Source organism: Strix aluco, chromosome 6, assembly GCF_031877795.1.
Source record: "Strix aluco isolate bStrAlu1 chromosome 6, bStrAlu1.hap1, whole genome shotgun sequence".
Classification (NCBI taxonomy): Eukaryota; Metazoa; Chordata; class Aves; order Strigiformes; family Strigidae; genus Strix; species Strix aluco.
The window spans coordinates 13,033,402-13,054,882 of NC_133936.1; the positions used below are offsets into that span (position 1 = coordinate 13,033,402).

Here is a 21,481-nt window from a genome sequence, read left to right on the forward strand (position 1 = left end):
GCCCAGCTTCATCACGAGTGCTTAAAACTCCAAATCAGGACCCTGAAATTATGGTGCTGGCTAAGAACCCGTGACTTTCTAACAATTCTGCACTCTAAAAAAATTGCATCTGATTTTAGAGGTTTTAGAGAAACCTGTGTCCATAATCACAAGAGCTAAGATTATATTCACTGGAATGAACTGTTCCTGCTAACACAGCATCAGCAGAAGTGTGAGCAAGGTCATAAAAATCATCAGCAGAATATCCAGTTTATTTCCTTGCTTCTCTTTTAAAAGCCTTCTCTGCTGATTCAGTCATAAGGGCCTGTGCTGGGCAGAAGAGTTTCTTTCATGGAACAATAGTGTTTAATTCTCAAGGGCTTTTCAAGTCTGAAGCCACCTCATAATGTCACATAAAGTATCTCACTAGTAATAAATGCAGATGTTAGAAAAAAATACAGCATTATCCCAATGGCTCTTGTTGCAGCAGGGCCCAGCATGATCTCCTGCATAAAGAACATCATATTTCTGAAAAGTAATCTTCACACTGCATCTCAATTAGTTTGAAAAGCGACATGTTGTTAATGCATTTTTATTTACAGGGCCATCAGCATTGTGGGCTTATGGAAATAACACAAGTGAGCTTTTCTGATGATCGTGTCCCAAGCCATTCCAACAGTGACAGTCTCTCTTTGGGGCTTTTCTGCTTACTTTAGTCCCTCTCTGGTAGAAGCAGCTGATCTGGAAAGCCACATGAATATGCTCCTAGTACACATAATTCCTTTAGTTCCCTACATGACTGTAATTGAACACATTGGCAGACTTTGTTTGTATTTAAATATTTTCATAGAAGGGAAAGTCATTCCAAGCTGATCACTTCATGAGGCCAAAAATTTCATTAGGACCCATTTAAACAATCACAATAAAGAAGAAAATCGTTATTTGCTAGTACAGTTGTGCCATAAACACTGTAATTTATCTTCAAGGAACTCTTGGTCCCTAGAGAAATTTGTCTTTGTTTATGATTATAGCCACAACAAACTTACTTAAGAAAAAAGAAACATATATGGCTTTGTAATCCACAGTTAGAATGTTCTATTTGAAATTTAATTCTGAAGGATAGAAAGGTTTCTTAGGACTGAAGGGATTATTAGGTACTGTAATATCTAATAAGATTATAAGATGGAGATGGTAGCTTACTATAATAGAAACCCGCTAAGACATAGGAATATCCTAAGACACAGGACCAGCAGGACTTTCTGGGTATCAAATCCAGTCCCCAGGTACTGCAGGCAACTGGGTCACATAATCCATTTAATATATATTGTGAGCTTCATGTTAAAACTAGGTATGGTTTTGTCCCTATAATTTTTACACCGTCACTATGCAGGTGGATAAAGAACACCTAATTGGTAGTCTAAATTATTCATGGCCAATTTATATCCACTTGCTCATATGCTAAGATTGCCTACCTTTAATATTTCCGCTAACTGATGTATTTACAAAGAGTAATCAAACGGCTTCTTGGTCTTCAGCTGCTAGGCTAAATGAGCTGTGTATGCACACTTTCCTTTCATGAAAGGTTCTCCAGTCTCCTTCTCATCCTAGCAGCCCTTTTCTGTACCCATTTCATTAAGAATCCATCTTTCTTCAACGTGATGGATGAGAATCATGTGGCTTATTCCCAACAAAACCTTATTGGGGTCTTATGCAAGGACGATCATGCTTCCCTCGCTCTTTTGGAAATATCTCTCCTATTGCATTTTAGAGTTTCAGTTGCCTTTTGGATGCCCACACCGCACTGGGGCAAATGGTTAGAATTTTTCTGTCTTGTTGCTCGTTTCCTGCAGAATTTCTTCTGCTGCTAGCTCTCTATCTTATACCTTGGTCTTGCTCTTCAAGGACATTCAGTTCTTGCTGTGGGATATTCTGAACTTTCTCTACACCAATGATACCTCCTAACTTTGTGACTTTAATACATTTTAATGATCAGACACCTCTGTTTTCCAAATGAGTCATTAATGAAAATAACAGTAATAATAATAAGTCTTAAGGCTTACATTTTAGCGGGTCTGAATAATTCCCTTTCAACACAGCTGAGCTTCTCTTCTTCTAACACTGTGCATGCCTTGCAGTTCCTCTGTAAATCTCAGACTTCTCCAGGTAGGAGATATAATTTTATACACGGCTCCTCATCAGCTACTTTATTGAAGTCCAGGCAGTCAGATTTCTCTTCTTTGTCTAGCTAATTAATTACTGTATCAAAGAAAGCTATTGAATTAGTCTGGTATTATCTAGCCTTAGTAAATGCCAATTCCATTTTATTCTGTTTTACAGTGACTGTCATGACTTCTATAATTCTCTCCTCCCACATTCTTTCCTAAAGCCTGACATAAAACATTGATGTAAACAAAGCAAAATATATTGTGCCTTTTCAGTGAAATCCATGTTTTATTTGTCTTTTGTATAGATTAGTTATGTACATTGATATGTATTTTTGACTAGCAGGTAGTGTTGAGCAGCAGTTATAAGCATATTGGATGCCTCGCTATATTCACTAGCAGAAATGTACGTGCATCCTTTTTTATTCTAAATATTGCTAGTACCACCTTTTAAAAGAATCAGAACATAAATTCAGCAGGCTGCTCTGACTGAGACATGGCCCCACATGGAACAGGGTCGTTTCCTGAACAGGTTTGTACTCCAACTCAAACATGATATATATTGCAGAAAACCAGAGGACAACGTGTACAGTGACCTGTCTCGCAAGGTGATCACAGGCATTGGGCATGGAAGAAATACAGGTTTTGAAGAAACAGAGAGAGTTGGGGAGGATTTGGCTGAGAGGTAGTGGATGATTGTTCCAGATAGAGATAAATTACACATGGTATTGTCTTCTTTGTGCTTAATTTTTAATTATGTTGTGGGCAGTGCACAAATTGAAAGAAGAGCTGGTAAGAAACTAAATCGAGACTTGAATTTCAAGTCCACCACTGACCCACAGACTTTGCGTGTCCTTGGGCAAAATGCTTTCTCTTTTTTTTTTTCCCTCTCACTGCCTCATCTGTAAAACAGAGATAACACTACTTCTTTTTTCCCAACCTGACTATTTACATAATAAAAGCCTTTCCATGCATGACAGTCTCTTATATATTTGTACAGCATCTAGCATAATGAGGACCTGGATCTCAGAACTACAATACAAACAATACACAACAATTAAGATTATACATCCATCCAAAATATACCTAATGCATCTAATACTGTGGTACCTCGCTGGAGACATGACTTTATTACACGGTGAACTCTAACTCTGCTGCTGTGACTTGTGCAGCCCCTCCTTTTGTTCTGCTCTCTCACCGAAGGAAGGCTTCAGCAGAGAGGTAGGTTTTAAGAAAGTTAGGAGTCCTGTGGCTATCTTTTTATGGCTTCCTGCAGGTAGAAGGGGTGATGGACCCCAAAGTCCTAAGGGACCTGCAAGGAGCTGGGCAGCATCATGCAGAGGCTCTGTGTTTCTGCAGTGGCTCTCCTGTGGCCCCATTCTCCTCCTGCTGTATCAAGGAAGGTCTGCCTTGAAGGCAGCTTGTTCCTCTTCAAAAAGGGAAAAAAAAAAAGCCTCAGCCCACAGTGTCTTGAAAGGACAGAGCTGTCTTTTCCCTCTCAGTAAGCAAATCCCACATGCTTGGAGACGTCTCAGTACATTTTGGGATTGCAATAGGAAATGTTGGACCTGATCACCCTGTTCCATGTCGACGGGCTGGGGTACAGTAATAAGCATCCCCTCACCAGCAACCTAGAGGCTACAGGGTGGGAGCTTCGTTATTATGCTGCACATTTTCCTAGAAATGTTATCTTGAGAGTTTATGCTCAGTTTGGAGAAAGACAGCTTCCCAGGCCAGAATTTTTGGGAAGTGGGAAGCTTTTTCCCCATAACCGATATGGCCAAAAGGTAATGCCAGAATATTGCTCTTGTCTGAGATCAAGCTGGGTCTCTGCTGCAATTTCTCTGCACGCAGAGAGAAAGTAAAATGGAGGGTGCTTGGCTGGCCTGAGCTGGTGAGTCCAGGCCTTGAGGCTGGGTTGGCTCTGCAGCTACTTGGCATGAAGAGGAGTAAAGCATGCATAAATTAGGGTTCTTAAGGCCAATTTCCTTGTTTGGTCCCAGATCTGTAACTGAGGGCACTTAATGTTTGCAGCAGTAGACCAGCCCCTCCCCATACACAGGTGACACTTTTTAATGCTTCCCTCATGCGGGCAGATACACCATTACATATTTAATTGTGCAGCACTGCCCTGGCTAAAAGACACAGACACTTAAAAAAACCTAATTTCATTCCTCCCGCCCCCTTTCTCTTCACAAGTTTTTTACAAACAAAAAGGAACAACAAAAGTGATGCTAACTGTATTATTAATAATACATAGTTGGTAACTGATTAATTTGGTTTCATGTACTGTGCAAGGAAGATTGCATTGTGTTGCTATTGTTGTTTTATGGGAACTGAGACTAGCTATCAGGTGCCTGTTACAAATGTTAGGCACAAAATTAAACACCCACACATACTGAAAGGACCATCAACAGCATGGGAAGAATTATTCATTTTGCAAGCAGAAAAATGACAAAACAGAGGAGTGACAAATGCTCTAGATAAATCCAGAGCTCCAATTTAATACATGGGATAAGGACCTCTTTTTCCAAGTAAAGACTCCCAACTCTTGCAGTTTCTTACTTCTCCATAATTTAGCTGTGCACATATTTGGCATTTGGAGTGTGACGGATTTACACATTTGCTACCAAATGAGCTGCAAGAGCTAATCAGCTCACGCAGAATTGCACATATTAATGAAGAAGGCTCTTCTGCATGCCTGCAATGTAGACACCCACTTAACTGGGGCACCAGAGACTAATTTGAAAAGATTTTGTTCACGTAGAAGCTTTTTCCCTATGATGAATGCTTGCAGGGAGGGAATCGTGTGTTGTAGAGAGGGAGGGAGCAGTATCTGCAAAATCTGACTAAATGGTTCTCATTACTGAGTGATGGAAGAGCAATAGTAAAGATAATTTATTAGTGGCTCAAAGCTAATGAGAATAATTAGCCCTATGATGCTTTCTAAGCAAACACAGAATAACTGTTCCTTAAGGAGCACTGTCTCCCGAGTGGCGAGTGCTCTGGGCAGGAGGATAGAGGACTTCTGGGGGCAGGAATCTTACAAACCAAGGACCAGGTCCAGCAGCTGGATGGAAACACCCAGACATCCTCCTGGATTTAATTATGGGCCAGCATTGGAGCTGTAAATCCCTAAATTTTTGGCTAACAGAACATCTTTTTTCTGACCTCAAAACCAGCTACACTGGGCTGATGAATACACAGAGTTTACAGTTCAGCTTAACTCCTTGGAAACCACAGCCTGGAAATTGCTCCCTTAGATACTGAGATTTTTTGCAACATTGCATCACACAGTGCCTGCCAAAACCTTGGCAAAAGCCAAGCCAGTAGAGGGTGCTTCACAAGGAGTATTTCAGCAGTGCTGGTCAGTCAGGCATTCCAGGATTCCTGGTTGCCAGCAGATAAAACGGGATTTGGAGTCATTTCCTTTGTTGAAACACCAGGTACCCTCCTTCCTTAATCAGTAAATAAAAGCAGGATGCACAGAGAAAGCATAGCATCTTCTCATGACTAGCCAAAGAAAATAACGGGAGAAATTTTGATTTCCAATCAGTTCCAGCACAGAGCAGTTATGTACACAGCCGGATTAGCCAAAGGGCTGCACACCCGCGGTTCCAGTGGAGCCATGGAACGCTCAGGGATGCTGGGCTGCCAAAGGCAAAGGAAATGCCAGCGTTTGGCCCTGATGCTCAGCACCTGCTGATAAAAGCTAATTTCCTCCCCCCCTTCTCAGTTTTCAGAATTTACTCCTGCAATCCCAGTGTACCATTACAAACCCAATCACACTAAAGTAAGCCTATTAAATTAAAATGAGGTGCACGTGGACAACAGTCCCCACTCCCCTGAGCGTTGTTTTGAGCAAATGGCTTGTTTCATAATTTGTAAAATGCAGTTGGCAGGGGCTTAGTATTATTCTAGGAAATTCATACAGGCAACATTTCTTTCTTGTAATATAGCACTATCAAGAATATGGAGAGTGATTTTGCTTTTGATTTTCTAAAAGGAAAACAGACTAAGAAAACACCTGTATGCTAAGTCACCAGGTCCGGACTTCTCTTTTGAAAAACAGTTAGCCTCTAAAATCAAAATCACCCATGAAGCAATTTCAAAAGCACCCATGAAGCAATTCCATCTGAATTCCATCTTCTGTCTGAAGCATTCTCTTAGAGCTTACTCATGATGGGAGTTGCATCTGCTTTTTTACTCCCAAATTAAATGGGAGTAAAATCTTTTTTGACCATTAGTATCAATGACTATTGAGAGAATTCTAAGTCAGCAAGATTGAGGACCTAGTTTGGCCTGTGTGGGAGTTCAGAAAAATTCCCAAGGCTGTTTCACCCAACTGCAACTAGTTAGGAGGGGTTTGGGGGTCAATGGGGCTACCAGGTCCAGAACGCAATTTTGCAGGGAGAGGAAAGAGGAAATGGATATTTGCTAAATTGCTTTTCTTGATTCAGATTGGAAAGCAAGTCTCTTCCAGTACCTTCTGTAGGAGTTGCTCTAGTTTGAACAAATAAGGATGTAGTTATTGGGTCAGAGATGGATGGATAACTCCTTTACAACAGAAGCCAAATTATCCCAGGGGACTGGGATATAAACTTATGCTTATTTTGTGACTCCAACCTGGGTTTCCCATATGCCAGAGTATTCACTCTCCTGGGATCTTGTCTGGGCTCTCTTTTCCCTCTTTTTGGTGGATGAAACAAATCCAACATCTCAGGCTCTTTCATTAGATAGAAAAAACATTTCCTATACAGCTGCTACTAGTCTGCCCACAACACTTGGTCCTGCCACCCTTCATCTCTTTTGTGTCCAATTACACAACAGAAGTAACACCGACCTCCAGGCTTGTTTAAACCAACACAGAGGAACAAAGTGATACATAACCTTGCTCAGCCTCTCCACTGTGTACACATTTTACCCCTCCTCAACAGGATTTAATCTGTTTAGGGTTAACAGTGTAGCGGATGTTCAAGACCTTTGAATCACACCTTAAAAGGGCTGAAAGACCAAACCCATAATTGCAAGAGCAGAATCTCTGATTCACTGCAAAGCATTTGTTATCAGCAATTTTCTTGCTGATAAATGATTCATGATTTGAAAGCCCATATGACTCACTTTTAACCACAGCAGAAATCCCTATGTGGTTATGAACGCCTGGGCTATGCATCTACTACGAAGGGCTGGAAAGTCTGAATGTGTGAAATGCCCAACTGTTTAATTACACAAAATAAGAGCTCTTACATATAAGATACTTTTCATTCACAGTTTGTAGAAAAAAATTTGAAAAGCATTTCATTTTCAACTTGACTGATGTAAACATAAACATAAACTGACCTCTGTAGCAAATACAAACACCAATTTTTGTTTTACTGGAGGGAACAGAATTACAACAGTGTAACTGAGATCCAGACCTGGTCTACTAATTAAGGGGCTTGGAAGCAAAGCTCCTAGCTCATGGTACACTCTAGTTCACAGTAACTAAGGCTTTTGTCAGCCATTTGATGTACTCGTTTATGGTGTTCAAAACTGTATTTTCAAAAACCATTCAGACTATAAACCAGATGAGTCATGACCCTGTAACAGAAGGTAAATTATTCTCAAATATTTTATATTTGTGCATTAACACATGATTAGCCAAGAAAAAAAATGAATGCCCAAGTCCAAGAAGTAACTGACAAAAGACTGAAGGGAAAACCGAGAATCCTTAATTTTAATTTTATTATGGTGTAACCAGCTGTAAGGAATTACTGGTCTGAAGCACAGTGTGCAATTGTCCTATCCTAAACATTTACTAAAGCCTATAATTCAGAATGATCCTGACAAGTGATGTCATCACTGGCAAGCTATGATTATTTTTTTTTTTTTTGGAAGAAGTCTATGTTTCTCAGCAATTAGTACCAACATAGGCACAGCCTATGCACAGAAATGCTCAAGCATTTCTGGAGACTGTATTTCTTTAATGCCAGCTACTTTGACTCTGAGATCAAAAAAAATGGAGTAAGTTCTGGACTGATCATACTTGATAGCTTGCTGGTAAGCAAAAGAACTCCTGTTTGAAATCAAATGGCATCAATATGTATTATTTCCTAAATGCGGGGCAGAATTGCTTGCTGCTAATGCAAGGATAGCTTGAAAGAAAGAATTACCATGATATTATGCAAAAGTACTAAACACAACATGAAGTAACTACGCTAACAGAAAAGAAGAAAAGCCCACAGACTTAATAAATTAAGCTACTTTCACACTAGGATATTATGTACTACCAGGCAGCTGATTTTTTGAGTGAAGAGACTCATCAGGTGCCTAATAAGAGAAGATACTTGGCACAGCTCCATCGCCGTTCAAACTGATGTCATGGTTAACAAGCTGGCTACCATTCAAGGCCAATCAGGCTACCGGTATTCCAGATTACTCACTAATGGCTTCAGCAGTTTAACAAGTGCCAAACGTACGGTGCCATTAATTGGGCAAGAGAGAAGAAGGAAAAAATATCGAGAAAGGAGGTTGGATGCCATTTGCCTCCTGAGCAGCACAGTGCCGAGTTGACCATTTGCACAGCCTTCACCAAAGATCCAAACTAGCAAAAGAAAATGAGATGGGCAGACTGAGGAGCAAGAGGAGGATTTCAGACCCAAGGCACAGTTCTTCACTGTAAAAAGCTGTTTCATCTGCCTGTTGAGTGCCAAGGCAGATGGAGGCCAACCCTTGCACCGCCAAACACCCACCGTACTGCCCGGCACACCTGGACACCAGGCTGTCCCCAGCAAAGGGGCGGTGGGCACTCGTCCTGCGTGCGCTGGCTCTTCCTACACCACCCCCAGCTACGGTCGTTCACCCAGCAGGGAAGAAGCTGAACAAGGTTGATTAATGATAAAAATACTTGTCTTTTTTAAAATTTATTTTTAGTTCAAAGTGAATCACAACTTCCTGCTTTCTGCCCCTCCCTCTCCCCTCCTGTGAAGACATTAAGTACGTCCAGATCATCTTTTTTTTTTTTTTCTAAGCATCAAGAGTGTAACACATTTCAACTCCTGCTAATACAGGTTTTACAGTGATGATTTTGTCAGAGAGAGATTGTTTATGCAACTCCTTAAAGAGCAAAAAGGAAAAATCCCACATACAAATGCAGATAAACTTTTGCAATGTAAACACGTAATATACATAATTACTCCATTATCAAAAGTATTATGCATTTATCAAAACAGTTGAACATAACACTTTCCAATACATATTTGATATGGCCCAATCATAATTTGAAGGGAGACTGTACACCCTATAAGGGTAATTGTATACCCCTGTAAGATAATCACTCCTGCCATAACTTACAGATGCTTTTAACATTATTGATGCCAAAAAAGGAGACTTTAGTTTAATTTTACCCATGGTCTGCTGATTTTTGATACTTGGCTTAATTCACTCAATACATTCTATAAAGGTATGTAAACAGTCCTCATTTAAGGACCAGAGAGATTTAAATGAAATCAACAGATCTGGACTGGTCAATGTTAATGTCTTCATTAACTCAGATACCATATTTATCCCTGAGCACCTTAAAATTGTTCCCCCAAATCTCACTGAAGAACATGTAACTATTTCACAAGAATGTAAAACTGCATTTGAATAAATCTGTGTCTTACAAGTCCCATTTTCCTTCACTAGTTTAAAAAAAAAAAAACCAGAATCAAACCAAAAAACATGTCCCCTCCCCTTTGTTTTTTACATGTACTGCAATACGTTAAAAAAAAAAATTCACCCTATCAAACGACATCACCTACAGACACACTACAGACTACAAAAATATTGCATAGGAGTGTCAGTGGGCATAGTCTCACAACATGAGAGAAAATGCTAAGTTTTCTTTAAAACATTATGGCAACATTCTAATTTATTTTCCTTTTAAAAATCAAGTGGTTTCACTTTATTTCAAAATTGTACAAAATGGCCATGGCTGTTTATAAAAAAAAGTCTCTGTCTTGAGAATATGTGAAGTCTCAGGTGCATTAACAAAAGACCTGGAACCATTCACAGTGCAGCGGAAAGCTTCTTTTGAGGCAGAAACTATAATTCATCCTTCTTCTTTCCTACTCTTTCATGGTCTCTTTCTCTCAGGGTTCGCATGAAAGTGGTAAATCCAGACTCCTGTTTTTGAAGAAAGAAAAATATGGGTCATATTTTGACAAACAAACCAAAACAATGTGTCAAGAACACTTTTTAGTTTCTGTATCCCACGGCAGAATATAAACTAAGGAGTGGTTATTGCTTCTGCGTTGCCTCATTGTGCAGTGCTCTGGCCCAGTGCTGCTCTGCTGCAATGCAAGGGGAAAACAGCCATGCAGATTCCACATGTCAAACTTCAAAGAGAAGGGACACTCACAGGACAAAGTAAAATCTGTCCCTTAGAAGGGCCATTGATGCCTTTTTGTGGAAAACACTCAAAGACATTTTCAAGCTGCATTTGTATGCTAGGTGTGTCATTTTGACAGAGTTAGTGGATCATTTGTTGGCTATATACACACTTGCCACTGTTCCTCATCCCTTAACAGTTTCGCTCATGATCTTCCTCCTTTACCACACATCCAGATGATGGGAATTACATTTTTTCAAGTTACTGTAAAAATTATTGTCAAACAGTTCCAAACCTGGATGCCTAGATGCTAACCTCTGTATTTCAATAGCTTACAATTTCTGATTCTCTAAGGCTGTTGGATGCCAGCAGTTTCCTTTTCCAAGGAAAGCTCTGAACACAACTCGCAGGCACTTCAAAAGGCTCATATAGGTGAAGCTGTGAACACCTGTGTTTGAACACACTGTCTCCGGGTAGACCAACACTACAGTTGTCTAAGTAACACTGATCCCACCCAATGTGACCATTTTTACTTTTAAGCAATCCTGAAACACACCAATCAAAACTGGTGAAAAAGAGGGAAAATACAGAGAGGTAGAAAACAACAGAAGTTGAAGTTCGACTTTAAAAACCAAACCAAAAAAAATTAAAAAGAAACCAAAAACAAACCCCAAAGCTGGGAAGCTTTTGAGAAAGCTGAACAACAACACACTCTTCTAAATCTATACACTGTTCTTCCACTGAAATAAAACATGAAGTGACAAGTTTTGGCCGTATGTCATGTGGAGACATCTGGCAATCAACAGCCCCCATGAAAGGACCCAGTTTTCAAAGCTGTGTGTCTGAAAGTCATTTAAAGTACACTTGGGTCAGAGGGTGTCCTGATTCTTCCTTGCTTGAGTTGCTTGGGGTGAAATGCCCAAAAATCTCTACTCTGGAACTTTAATTCTCTTGGAGGTGTGGAGGACCCCTTACAGGCTACTGCTGGGGGTCCTGCTCTTTTCCCTAGCCAGTTCTCCAGTGTGGGGTGCTAAGGAGCTGAGAGCTCCTGCTCTACTGGCCACGGCTCCTGCTGTAGCATGTCATGTTGCTCCCACAGCAGCTGACATCGCCTCTCTTCTTCCCTGCCCATGTGAAATGATGATACACCAGCTGGACCACACTGAACTAAATGCTCATGGACACCTGATTTAGCGCCGGAATCAGGAACAGAAAGCAGGTCCCCTGACTCCTACTGCTCTCTCCTGAGATTTCTTTTGCAAAGTAGGAGGTGGTTGGCCAACATGGTTCAAAAGGTGTTCTCAGGCTGATGAGAAGTCCTTTAACAGTGCAATCCCTTGTTACTGAAACAGATTTGTGAAGAGACCTGGAAACTCCACGGAAGGCACTGTGCTAAGCACTGCCTCCAGCATTACCACGATAGGAGATAACAAAACCTAATTTGATGCTGCACAAGCAGAAGACCACAGGTCCCAGGAGAGGTGGAGGGGGAACACAGCTGCCAGCAGCAGAGAAATTGTGATGTTCCTGTTGGGTAATTTAATTCCACCCAAGAAAGGGTTGGCTGCATGTAGGGGATTAGTCAGTCCACTTTCCAGCATAGGGATAATCATCTCCCAACTGCTGTGGCCTCAGAGCACTCCTGTCTTGCTAAATTCTTTTTATCAGCCACCACAGATCCTCCCTTTCATATATAATTTCTATAAATATGGGTTAGAAATACAAAAATTGCGGCTGAAATTTTACTTAATTATTGGCTATTGCACTCATCTTTACTTTTAAGAAAAGATCCACAATTGGAACTAAACCCAGTATCCATAACAACACCTGGATCAGCACGCGTAAAATGGTAATTACTGGGGTCCTAATGCTGGAGAAAACTGGGAGGCAAAGCTCCATAAAGACTTCCCTAAGATCCTGACTGACAAAGAACCTCAGAATTTGGCTTTCTTCTTCATGCTTCTCTATAATTTGGTGAGCTGTAATAGCAGCAATAACTTTCAGGCAAGGCTCTTATCAAAATCACTGGATGGCTGAAGACCCCAAGTTCTTCTTGCAGACCCTAGCTTCTTCAGGCAATCAATCACTGCTGAGGAGTAACGTCCCTCTAGAAGGTTATGACAAAGAACAAACACAAATAAGTGGATTGCTCCCTTATTTTCAGGCACTTTACAACCACGGAAGGCATTATGCCATTTTGCCCCTTGTACTCATAGCATAGAATGAGCAGGCCACAGAAGGACAAAAGAATGAAACGTTAGCCCATGAGCTAGCTGGCACAATTGATCTTTCCATCCTGAGCTCCAAGAGTGAATCTGATTCAGGAAGAATGGGATATTTAGTTTCCCCCAGTCTCCAAAGGACAGCTTTGTCCCTGCTATAAAACCAATGGTCTGTCACCATTTGGCAGACTGGTGGACCCGTAACATGTTTGCAGTATATGCATGATCCAGATCCAGAATCGACAGGAGTAAGTTCTGTATTTTCTGGCATTTCTGCATCTAGCTGCAGCCCATGCAATAAACCCTTCACTTTTACTCAGTCCAAATTCACTTGCAGACTTCAGCTTAAAGAATAAAATATACAGCAAAACATTACCAGATCTACTCCCTTTTCCTCTTCTCACGTTCCTAAAATAGACCAAGTATGTTGCTAATGCAGAGATGTACAGGGGTGTGGTACACAATGATTCATCCATGTAAGACAGTAACAGAAGCAGTTAAACGTCCTTTCAGCATGATAAAAATTTACCCCGCAGTTTTCATTTGCAAAACAGCACAGGCAGAGGAGACCTTCCTCCCTGTATCAGGTGATGACTCCTGCTTTCACTTACCCCTCTTTCTCCAGAATATTTCTCCACAAATTTGCCGTAGTTGTAATAGTTGAAGGTGGGGTAGCCATCAACTCCCTCCTGCTTACACAGGTCATGATTCTGTTCTTTGGCACAGTCCACTGCAGCGTAGGCAATCTGAAACGCAAGAGATCAGCATGAGGCAGGAGAAGACAAAGCAGGACTCCACTTCATGGTTATGCTGCTGCAGCTTAGACTTAACACTAGGAGAGACCCAAGTCTTCTGCCAAAAATGCAACAGCTTTTGTGACGGCTCAGCTGTGGAGGAAGATCAGAGGGTGGTCATCAGGTCAAGCCACACGAATGGAAGAGCAGAAGCCTGCTCCCTCCCAGTGAAACACTGTGCTGTTCACACAGCACCTGGCCTTCGCAGCTGCAAGGCACGCTCAACTCACAGAGCAGAAAATCACCTTCCTAGCCTCCCCGTTGAGCACTGCGTTAGACTCCGAGTGGAAAATCCAGAGGCTGTGTTAGGGAAACCAAATCCAAGCACGCAGTCACAGCTCTGTCATGCTGCAGTATTTTTCCCACACTTTGGTTTTAATTGATGAATAGCGACAGGGTGACTTTGATAACAGTAATGACCACCTAACCCAACCTCCATCCTGCGGCATGGCTAATGGTCGGAAAAGTTACCTCTTCTGTTCTTGAACAAACACAGCTGGTCACTTATGCAGGCTAATAAAAGATTAATGATTTCTACCCCAAATAGAACTCCATTCAGTTCTCCCAAGGTCAAACATGGATGGGTGAGAGGCCAGAGCATTGTCTACCAAGTAACGCACATAGAGAAGAAGGTTGCTTGCTTGCAATCTTAGCCTGGGTTTATGTTTCCTTTCCTGTGTTTTTTTACTCTATCCTTTAAGATAGGGACTGCATGTTATGTGCAGCCATTAGCAAAGTGGGCTTAAATTCCTTTTGAGACCTCTAGATGCTACTGTCACACAAACAAACCCTGAGTAGAAAACAGCCTGCCGTGCTCTCAGTCTGTTGGCAGCAGAGCAACACCCTCTGTCCCTGCCTGCTTCAGCACAGGCAGAGCGAGGAAGGGCAACCTCACAGCCCCAGAGCATCAGCTCAGGCTAACCCTAGAAGCTTTGACACTTGAAACCTGAATCTGTGAAGTATTGAGGAGGGGCTGCACTTAACTTTTCTGATGTTGAAACAAAAGGCAATTCCTAGGCTTCTACTTAAAGCAGCTGAGCCCTCTGCTGTGATTTCACACTGACTGTTCCTGCGAGCAGCAGTTCTTCTCTGAACGTAAACTGCTGCTCACGCAGGCTTGCCTTCACAGCCCTGTTACATGCTCTGCTGAAGAGCAAGCAGGTTTAAGTACAAGCTATGTAAAAAACACCAAACAAATTGGAGGAACGATTTTTGCAATTGTGGGTTAAAATGTATCAAGTGCTAATTTCAGAGCAGACACATCTTAACCTGAAATTTCCGTTCCACAAGCCTCCTTCAAACAATCTGATCAAACTACCTTTTGCTTGCGTGACTTTAGGGTTGCAGTTAACTGTTCTTCCATAATTAAAAGATCACTTAATATTCCATAATGGTCTCCAGTTTCATGGTGACACTGTCAAAATGAGAAAACCTGATCTCATGTAGCCTAGCAGTAATTAAAAAGATTGGCAAAGCTAACTTCTGTTAATTTGCTTGTTTTGTTTTGGCTTTGAAGGCCTGACAAGACAATATTCAGTAAGATCTCACTTGGGTCTGTCTTCAGATGAAAGGGACTATATAAAGTGAGCAGTGTTCTTACCTTAAATATTTGGTTTCTATTTTTCATTTTAAACATTAATAAGGCTATTACAGAAACAGGACTCTTGAGAGCTGTTAAAAACATGTATGATCACACTTTTTTTCTTTTTGTAAACAGAAAGACTCCTACTCTTTCAGAGACAGTTAAAACGAAAGGTTAGGAATCACACGCTGCAAAAGAGTTTCATCTGAGTATTTATGCCTTCCTGACCTTAGCAGCCAGCCAAAATTTACAGCCCTGTTGGCTACTTCTGTGTAAAGAAAAGCTTACAGTGGAGACAAACATTTATTTCATGTCACAGTATTAGTGTAGAAAGAATACTGGAAGTCCTGGTTCCCTGAAAACAGGAAGAATAAATAAAACTGGTTTTTTCTCACTGCTCTAAATATCACACAGGGAGAGATTACAACCAGAAAAAGGGGAAAGAATATGTGCACTCATCCAGATCTTAATAGCTGGTCTGAGGCATGAAACTGTTGTGACTGATGACCCATCTGTTCTTAGATAGTGTCTTGGAGATTAAAAAAATTAGTTTTTAGTACATTGGAAGGAAGAGAAGCCCTCTTTTTCTGTACCTCTCTGGAGACATCTAGACTGGCTTTGGTTGGAGTGAAGAGCCCAATTTCATTTACAAAAGGCTTTTGTGAGAACAGCTGTCAGGAGAAGAGGTTGCAGTGGAGGAATGCAATGCTATAAGCCACTGTTAACCTGGTTCAGCACGTATTTACTTGTTGCCTCAAAACAGATGACTGAGGACTACCAGGAGGTGGCTTCTGAGAGAAATGCTTAGTAGTCTGCTTGAGATACAACTCTTCTCTACAGCACATGGAAATCTAAGCTGGTCCGTCTGTGCATTTGTTGTGCACCGAAATAATGCACGAAGACCCCAGTCTAAGTCTGGCTGCAACAGTCACATTACCCTAATGCTATTCCTAATCTAACAGGTCTAATGGTGAGGGACATGTACATCTGGAGCAGCATTTGGAGGACATGTCCATTCTCTGGAATGCTTCTGATGTAAGCTCCCACACAGCCCCACGGACTCACCGCTGCTCCGGCAAACGTCATTTTGAGCCCAGCTCTTCAGAATATACATTCCTGTTCGGTTATTTTTACAGCCAGTGAGAGAAGAGAAATGGCAATTTTCAAAAGCCTTGTAACTCACACAGACCTGAGCAAAATTTCATAGAGAGACATCTAATTCCCAAGACTGTATCTGAGGCTGCATTTCAAATGCCTGCTGCCAACAGTAGCTGAGTAAGAGTACTTAGAAGAGCTTGAGTGATTACTTTAAAGTGGAAATGTTAAGGCAGCCTAAATATAGAGGTTGCTACCATCTCTATGCACTCATTACCATAGCATCACAGTCCTAATTGTCTTGCCTGTCTCACAGCGGAAGATCAAATATAGTTCACTGCAAGAGGAGAAAAGTAATGCTGAAAAACACTTGTAGCAAAACGCACTTCTGGACTGAGGACCAATTCCAATCTCAATTCTATCAACTTCAGACAGCTGAACTCCGAGACATACCAGAATTTCAGCAAACAGCACTGATGCCCTTTGCTTTGTTCTGTTTGTGTTTTCATGGACCGTGAATATTAAACTCCATTTCTGGTAGAGGAGTCTCCTACAACAGTTTTCATTTAGGGTGAATTACTTCAGGGCTAGACTGAAAGGCCACACGTGAAAAGGTGTTGTCCACAAAAAGAAAGGCTTTGCACGAGTCCTGGCTCAAGTGAGCAGCGATACGTTTTTTCTGCATCGCTGAAGTCAGGAAACTGAGTCAGGAAAAACAACAATCCAAAAAACCTCTACCAAAGTGTGGTTAAAGACTTCTGGAGAATATTACTCTCAGAAATTATCTTCATATTCAACTACCAGTAACAATTTAGAGGAAGTTCCCTGGAAAGCACAGGTTAGCAAGACCTATATACTTTCGCCTTGTAAAAACACAAACTTTATTCAACCAGAAATTTCAGATAGATTAAGCATAAGACATCCCTGATATGTATTCTGGAGCCAAGACACTTGGGATCACCTCTCATGAATTCCCTCTCATCAAGAGAGAAAAAACTATCTAGAAGTCTGAGAGCACAAGAAACTTTCCTAATGCTGGTGTAAGACGTGTGTGTGTGTGTGTGTGTGTGTGTGTGTGTGTGTGTGTGTTTGTTTTCATTATGGAAAAACCCAGCATAACAGCTTTCAGAAAACATGATTGATTTTATGGAGATTTTAATTGTTAGGGCTAAAATTTAATTTCTTGAGCTTTCCTAACTTTCCTCTAACCAGAGGGAACAATCCACTGAAAAAACATTTCAGGAGGCAAAAACCCTAAGTGCTGTATCTGCAACACACACAAAACTCCATGGGGTTATGGATTCTCCACAACCTAAAGCTGTTCTGCCTTAGATATTGACAATACATCATTATATACAAGTTCTCTCTCCAGAGGCAATGCTGTTCAGGTTTATCACCATCCTATTCAGTAGCTGTAGCAGGAATAGAATAGTTATCAAATGAAAAGAGAGTCAATCAGAGACTGTGGACACCAGAGGAAGTTCCTTGGAGTACATTCAGCTTTCTTAAAGTTATTGGTAGTTCCTCACAACTGGTATGCAGCTTATAATAAACAATAATACCAGATTAGTATGCATCATAATAATGCATAATAATCACAAAATGTAAAAAATAATACCAGATTAGCATGCCTTTCTCCTTTATTCCATAGTCAGTATAGTTTAACATGACTCTAGCAACATCTGGGACTAGAAAATATCTTTATGTGAAAAGGGAAGTCCCACAGCAACGTTTCATGGTTTTACCAAAGAAGTGGGAGCTTAACTACAGAGTTGCAAACTTAACTTTGCACGGCATTAGAATGTGAGCGATGTATGACCAGCTCTGAAGAGCTCTTAAGAAAGGAAACAGAGCACAGCATATCGTTCAGATGAAGTGGTCTAATCACAAACACTGAGCTGTTGCAAAAATCAGAACTTTTAATTTAGATGCTTAAATAGAAGTGGACCTACGCTGAAAATGCGACCATTGATGTCTGTGCCTCAACTGTAACAGAAGGATGATGCCTTATTTTTTTACTGTGTTTAGAAGGAAAAAGAAGTACTTGCAGTATCATCTAATCACACACCAGGAATCACAGTTCCCTTCCAACAGAATTGAGAAACAACTTTTTGCTCTGGAGGGATCTTGCAGGTAAGGAACGCAATTACATCCTGATGTGTAGAAAATTGAAAGTGGGATCCCTTGACCTTCCAGGTAACTCCTCCTTTCTATTCTTAAACCTCCTTCATTTTAACAGTTTGTCTCCCAGTCACCATATGATGATATAGTAAAGATACCCCCTGCAATCCTAGTTGCTCTCCTGTTAAAATATGTACTGCCACACACTGGTTTATTGATTCAAGGAAATAAATCTCTGCTGGAGCTAATATTGACTTTTGTTATGAAAATGGAAGTGAGTAACTAACTGAATATTGATTTGCGAGAGGAATAATATATGATAAGCTTAAAAAAAATTAAAATAAAAGTAAAATTGCAGCATGGGAAAGAATACTTCCAAGCAACATTATTAAAGTATAGTCAATTCCAGATGACAATTACCTGATTATTAGAAAAAAAAGTCTGTTGTTGCCAAATGCCTTAAAAGCACCTATGAATAAGACAGATGCACATTATTCTCTATGACGAATCCATAGGTTTCTATTTATATTACCTGTTCTGGATCCTAACAGCAGTTATGAGCTGGCCTGCTAAAGCTTGTTGCAATTCAGCCACTGTTCTCAATGTGAAAGGCCTTGCAAATGTAAGATTCATTACTAGCTGCCCTGATGTGCCATAGCAGCATTACCATAGCTGCAATTCATCAGCTGTTCTCAAAGCAGGCCTATTTGCAAAGGGAAAATCTGTTAGTAGACACCATGATGTACAGTGCTAACATGACCATATTTAATGAGTCTAATTAAAAAGAAATTCAACACATGCTTTTTAAGCAAACAGGGATCAAATTCTTGGCCAAACTGAAGTATTAACTCATTTGGATAACATTTGGTTCAAACCATGGTTCACAACAGACACTGGGGATTCACCAGTTTCACTGCTGTCTTGCAGTCCCCTGCTAGCACCCCAACTCACCCCATTAGCTGTACTCTTTCCAGCAATCTCTGCCACAGCTGTTTCTGTACAAACTCGCTAGAACCCAGTTGCAGGCCTCTGATTTAGGTCAGTGCATTTGTACAGGAACAGTCTTCTGTGAAAATGGAGAAGACTGGTCAAGCAGCAGCCCCTTTGGGGGAGTTCCCGAGATTTGTTACTGAGAAGCCTTGAGGAGTCAAGAGCTTTCCTTCAGCAAATTCAAGCTGGAGCATCACAAATCAGTTCCTTTAAACTTAACTTTAGGATCAGCCAAAAGGCAAAATGCAGATTTTTTTAAGATGTAGCCAGTGCCCTTTCAAGAGTCTCTGGAGTAGTTAGTGAACATGCCTTCCTGCTCTTCAATCTGTTCAGCAAAGTGACAATCCTCACATTTGCATTTTCTGACATACACTGGTCACTGCCAAAACTTGAGCTGTGGAGCACAGGCCAAAGGCTTTCCCCTGGCAGCTGTATGCAAAGACCACAGTGCCCCAAGGCAGGAATGTTCCAGATGGCTTTTTTTTTTTCTTTTTCTTTTTCTTTTTTTTTTTTTCTTTTTGAATAACTGAAAGCAATATGCTAACTTCTTCACTGGACTAGCTTCTCCACTGATCTGGTCTTACTGGCACTGAATTTCTCCAGGTACATGGAAAGACACCCTAGGCAAGCGAGCAGGCTCAGGATTTCTGCCGAAATCACCAGCAGTGATGTGGCCAACCAGAACTGACATTTGGGGCCAATGTTCCGAGCACTGCATTTTTAAACTCCAACTCCAGCAGTGCAGATGATGAAAAGTACACAGCATTACACACAGCCCCGGGGGAGGGGGGACTTCTGCGCCAAAACCACCTCCTTACAGTGAATCTGCAGAGCCAAAGACATGTATTTAACAGCTTCAAGCTCTGCTCATCTTCAAAATTCCAATGCAAAGACTCAAAGTCTCCCAAAGGATACCTTTTAAGATACCATTTATAAGCAATTCAAGGCTGGAATGTTTTTGATTGTTCTTTGGCTTCTGCAGAATTAAATGTTTAATTAAAGGACCACCCTTATTGAAAAGAAGATACAGTTTAAATGCTACCATACTCTGTTGAAGTGAAAAAAACCTTTCTCTAGGGGAAAAAAAAAAAAGACACTACTACAGACTAAAAATGAAAATTAGTAATCTTTCCCTGTTTTTGAAAGAAGAAATACTTCTTCCCTCTTAGGCTGTAATTCTGCAGAAGTTTGAAACCCTACAGAACTATGAATTAGCCAAAGTTTGAAGGCTCAGCCCAGTTTGAAACATGGGAATATGCCCTGTGCTACTTGTGGAAACAGCCATCTAACCTACTGAAGTCTTAAACTGGTTTATTTTCTTTTCCACAAGGGCACAAACTGGCAGCAAGAAGCACCTTGGCAGGTTATGGTTGTACACAATTAAATAGGGGTCCCCAGATAATCAATCCCTAGCACTTTCATAAGTCACTGGGGTGGAATAACATCGTTTTCCCTAACTGCACACACCTCTTTGAAACTATACCAGCCTTAATATTCCCTACTGGCCCTCCTGTTCCAACTCATTACATTTTATACCTCCCCACTTCAGCCCTAAACTGAAGTCAAGAGTTGCAACCGTCAATCACTGCTCTGCTCTTGGAGTCCTTTCATAACCTGCAGTCTGAACCGAAAGCTTCACAAGCCTGCATTTGCCACCACGACTACCATGTCCAGTAAACTGCACCATGATTCAGACTGCTTGTTAATACATCCTGGAGCTCTAATAAGCAAGTTTCACATTGTTTAGTACCTTTGCTTCATCTCCTCTGACTGAAATTTTAATGCGTTTAGGAAAGAGAGGCTTCACGGGGAACTACCAAAAAAGTGGGAAAACAAGGATACTTTCTCAGTGATCTTGGAAACAAACAAGTAACCAATCGGTATCCAAGCACACAAATTTACAGCAGTAAGAGAAATGAAAGCTGCATGTCTCTAAATCTTTTGTGTGCCAGAGGGCATAAGTGATGGACTTCTAATTTTATGCAGTCAGTGATACAAGAATGATTTGTTTCTTGTCAATCTGACGCATCTTCTGTGAGTTACAGAAAAGATGAGAGGAAAAGAAAAAGAAAACATGACATTCTTCTGTTATGGTGGCAGGCAGATTAATAGGGGTATAACTGTTTCAAAATTACCGAGGAGAGGAGAGGAGAGGAGAGGAGAGGAGAGGAGAGGAGAGGAGAGGA

General features: G+C 41.0%; 1 protein-coding gene across 2 annotated transcripts in view; it reads right to left on the bottom strand.

Moving 5' to 3' along the window:
• Nucleotides 1-9,027: 9,027 nt before the first annotated feature.
• Nucleotides 9,028-21,481, bottom strand: part of PDIA5 (protein disulfide isomerase family A member 5) — a 103,398-nt gene continuing 90,944 nt past the window's right edge. For both annotated transcript variants that reach the window (XM_074828732.1, XM_074828731.1), the window contains exons 16-17: nt 13,325-13,459; nt 9,028-10,286 (exon numbers count right to left, since the gene is read on the bottom strand). In XM_074828732.1, coding sequence (XP_074684833.1) covers nt 10,206-10,286; nt 13,325-13,459 — 216 coding nt within the window. In that variant the 3' untranslated portion in view covers nt 9,028-10,205. The remainder of the gene's footprint in view (nt 10,287-13,324; nt 13,460-21,481) is intronic.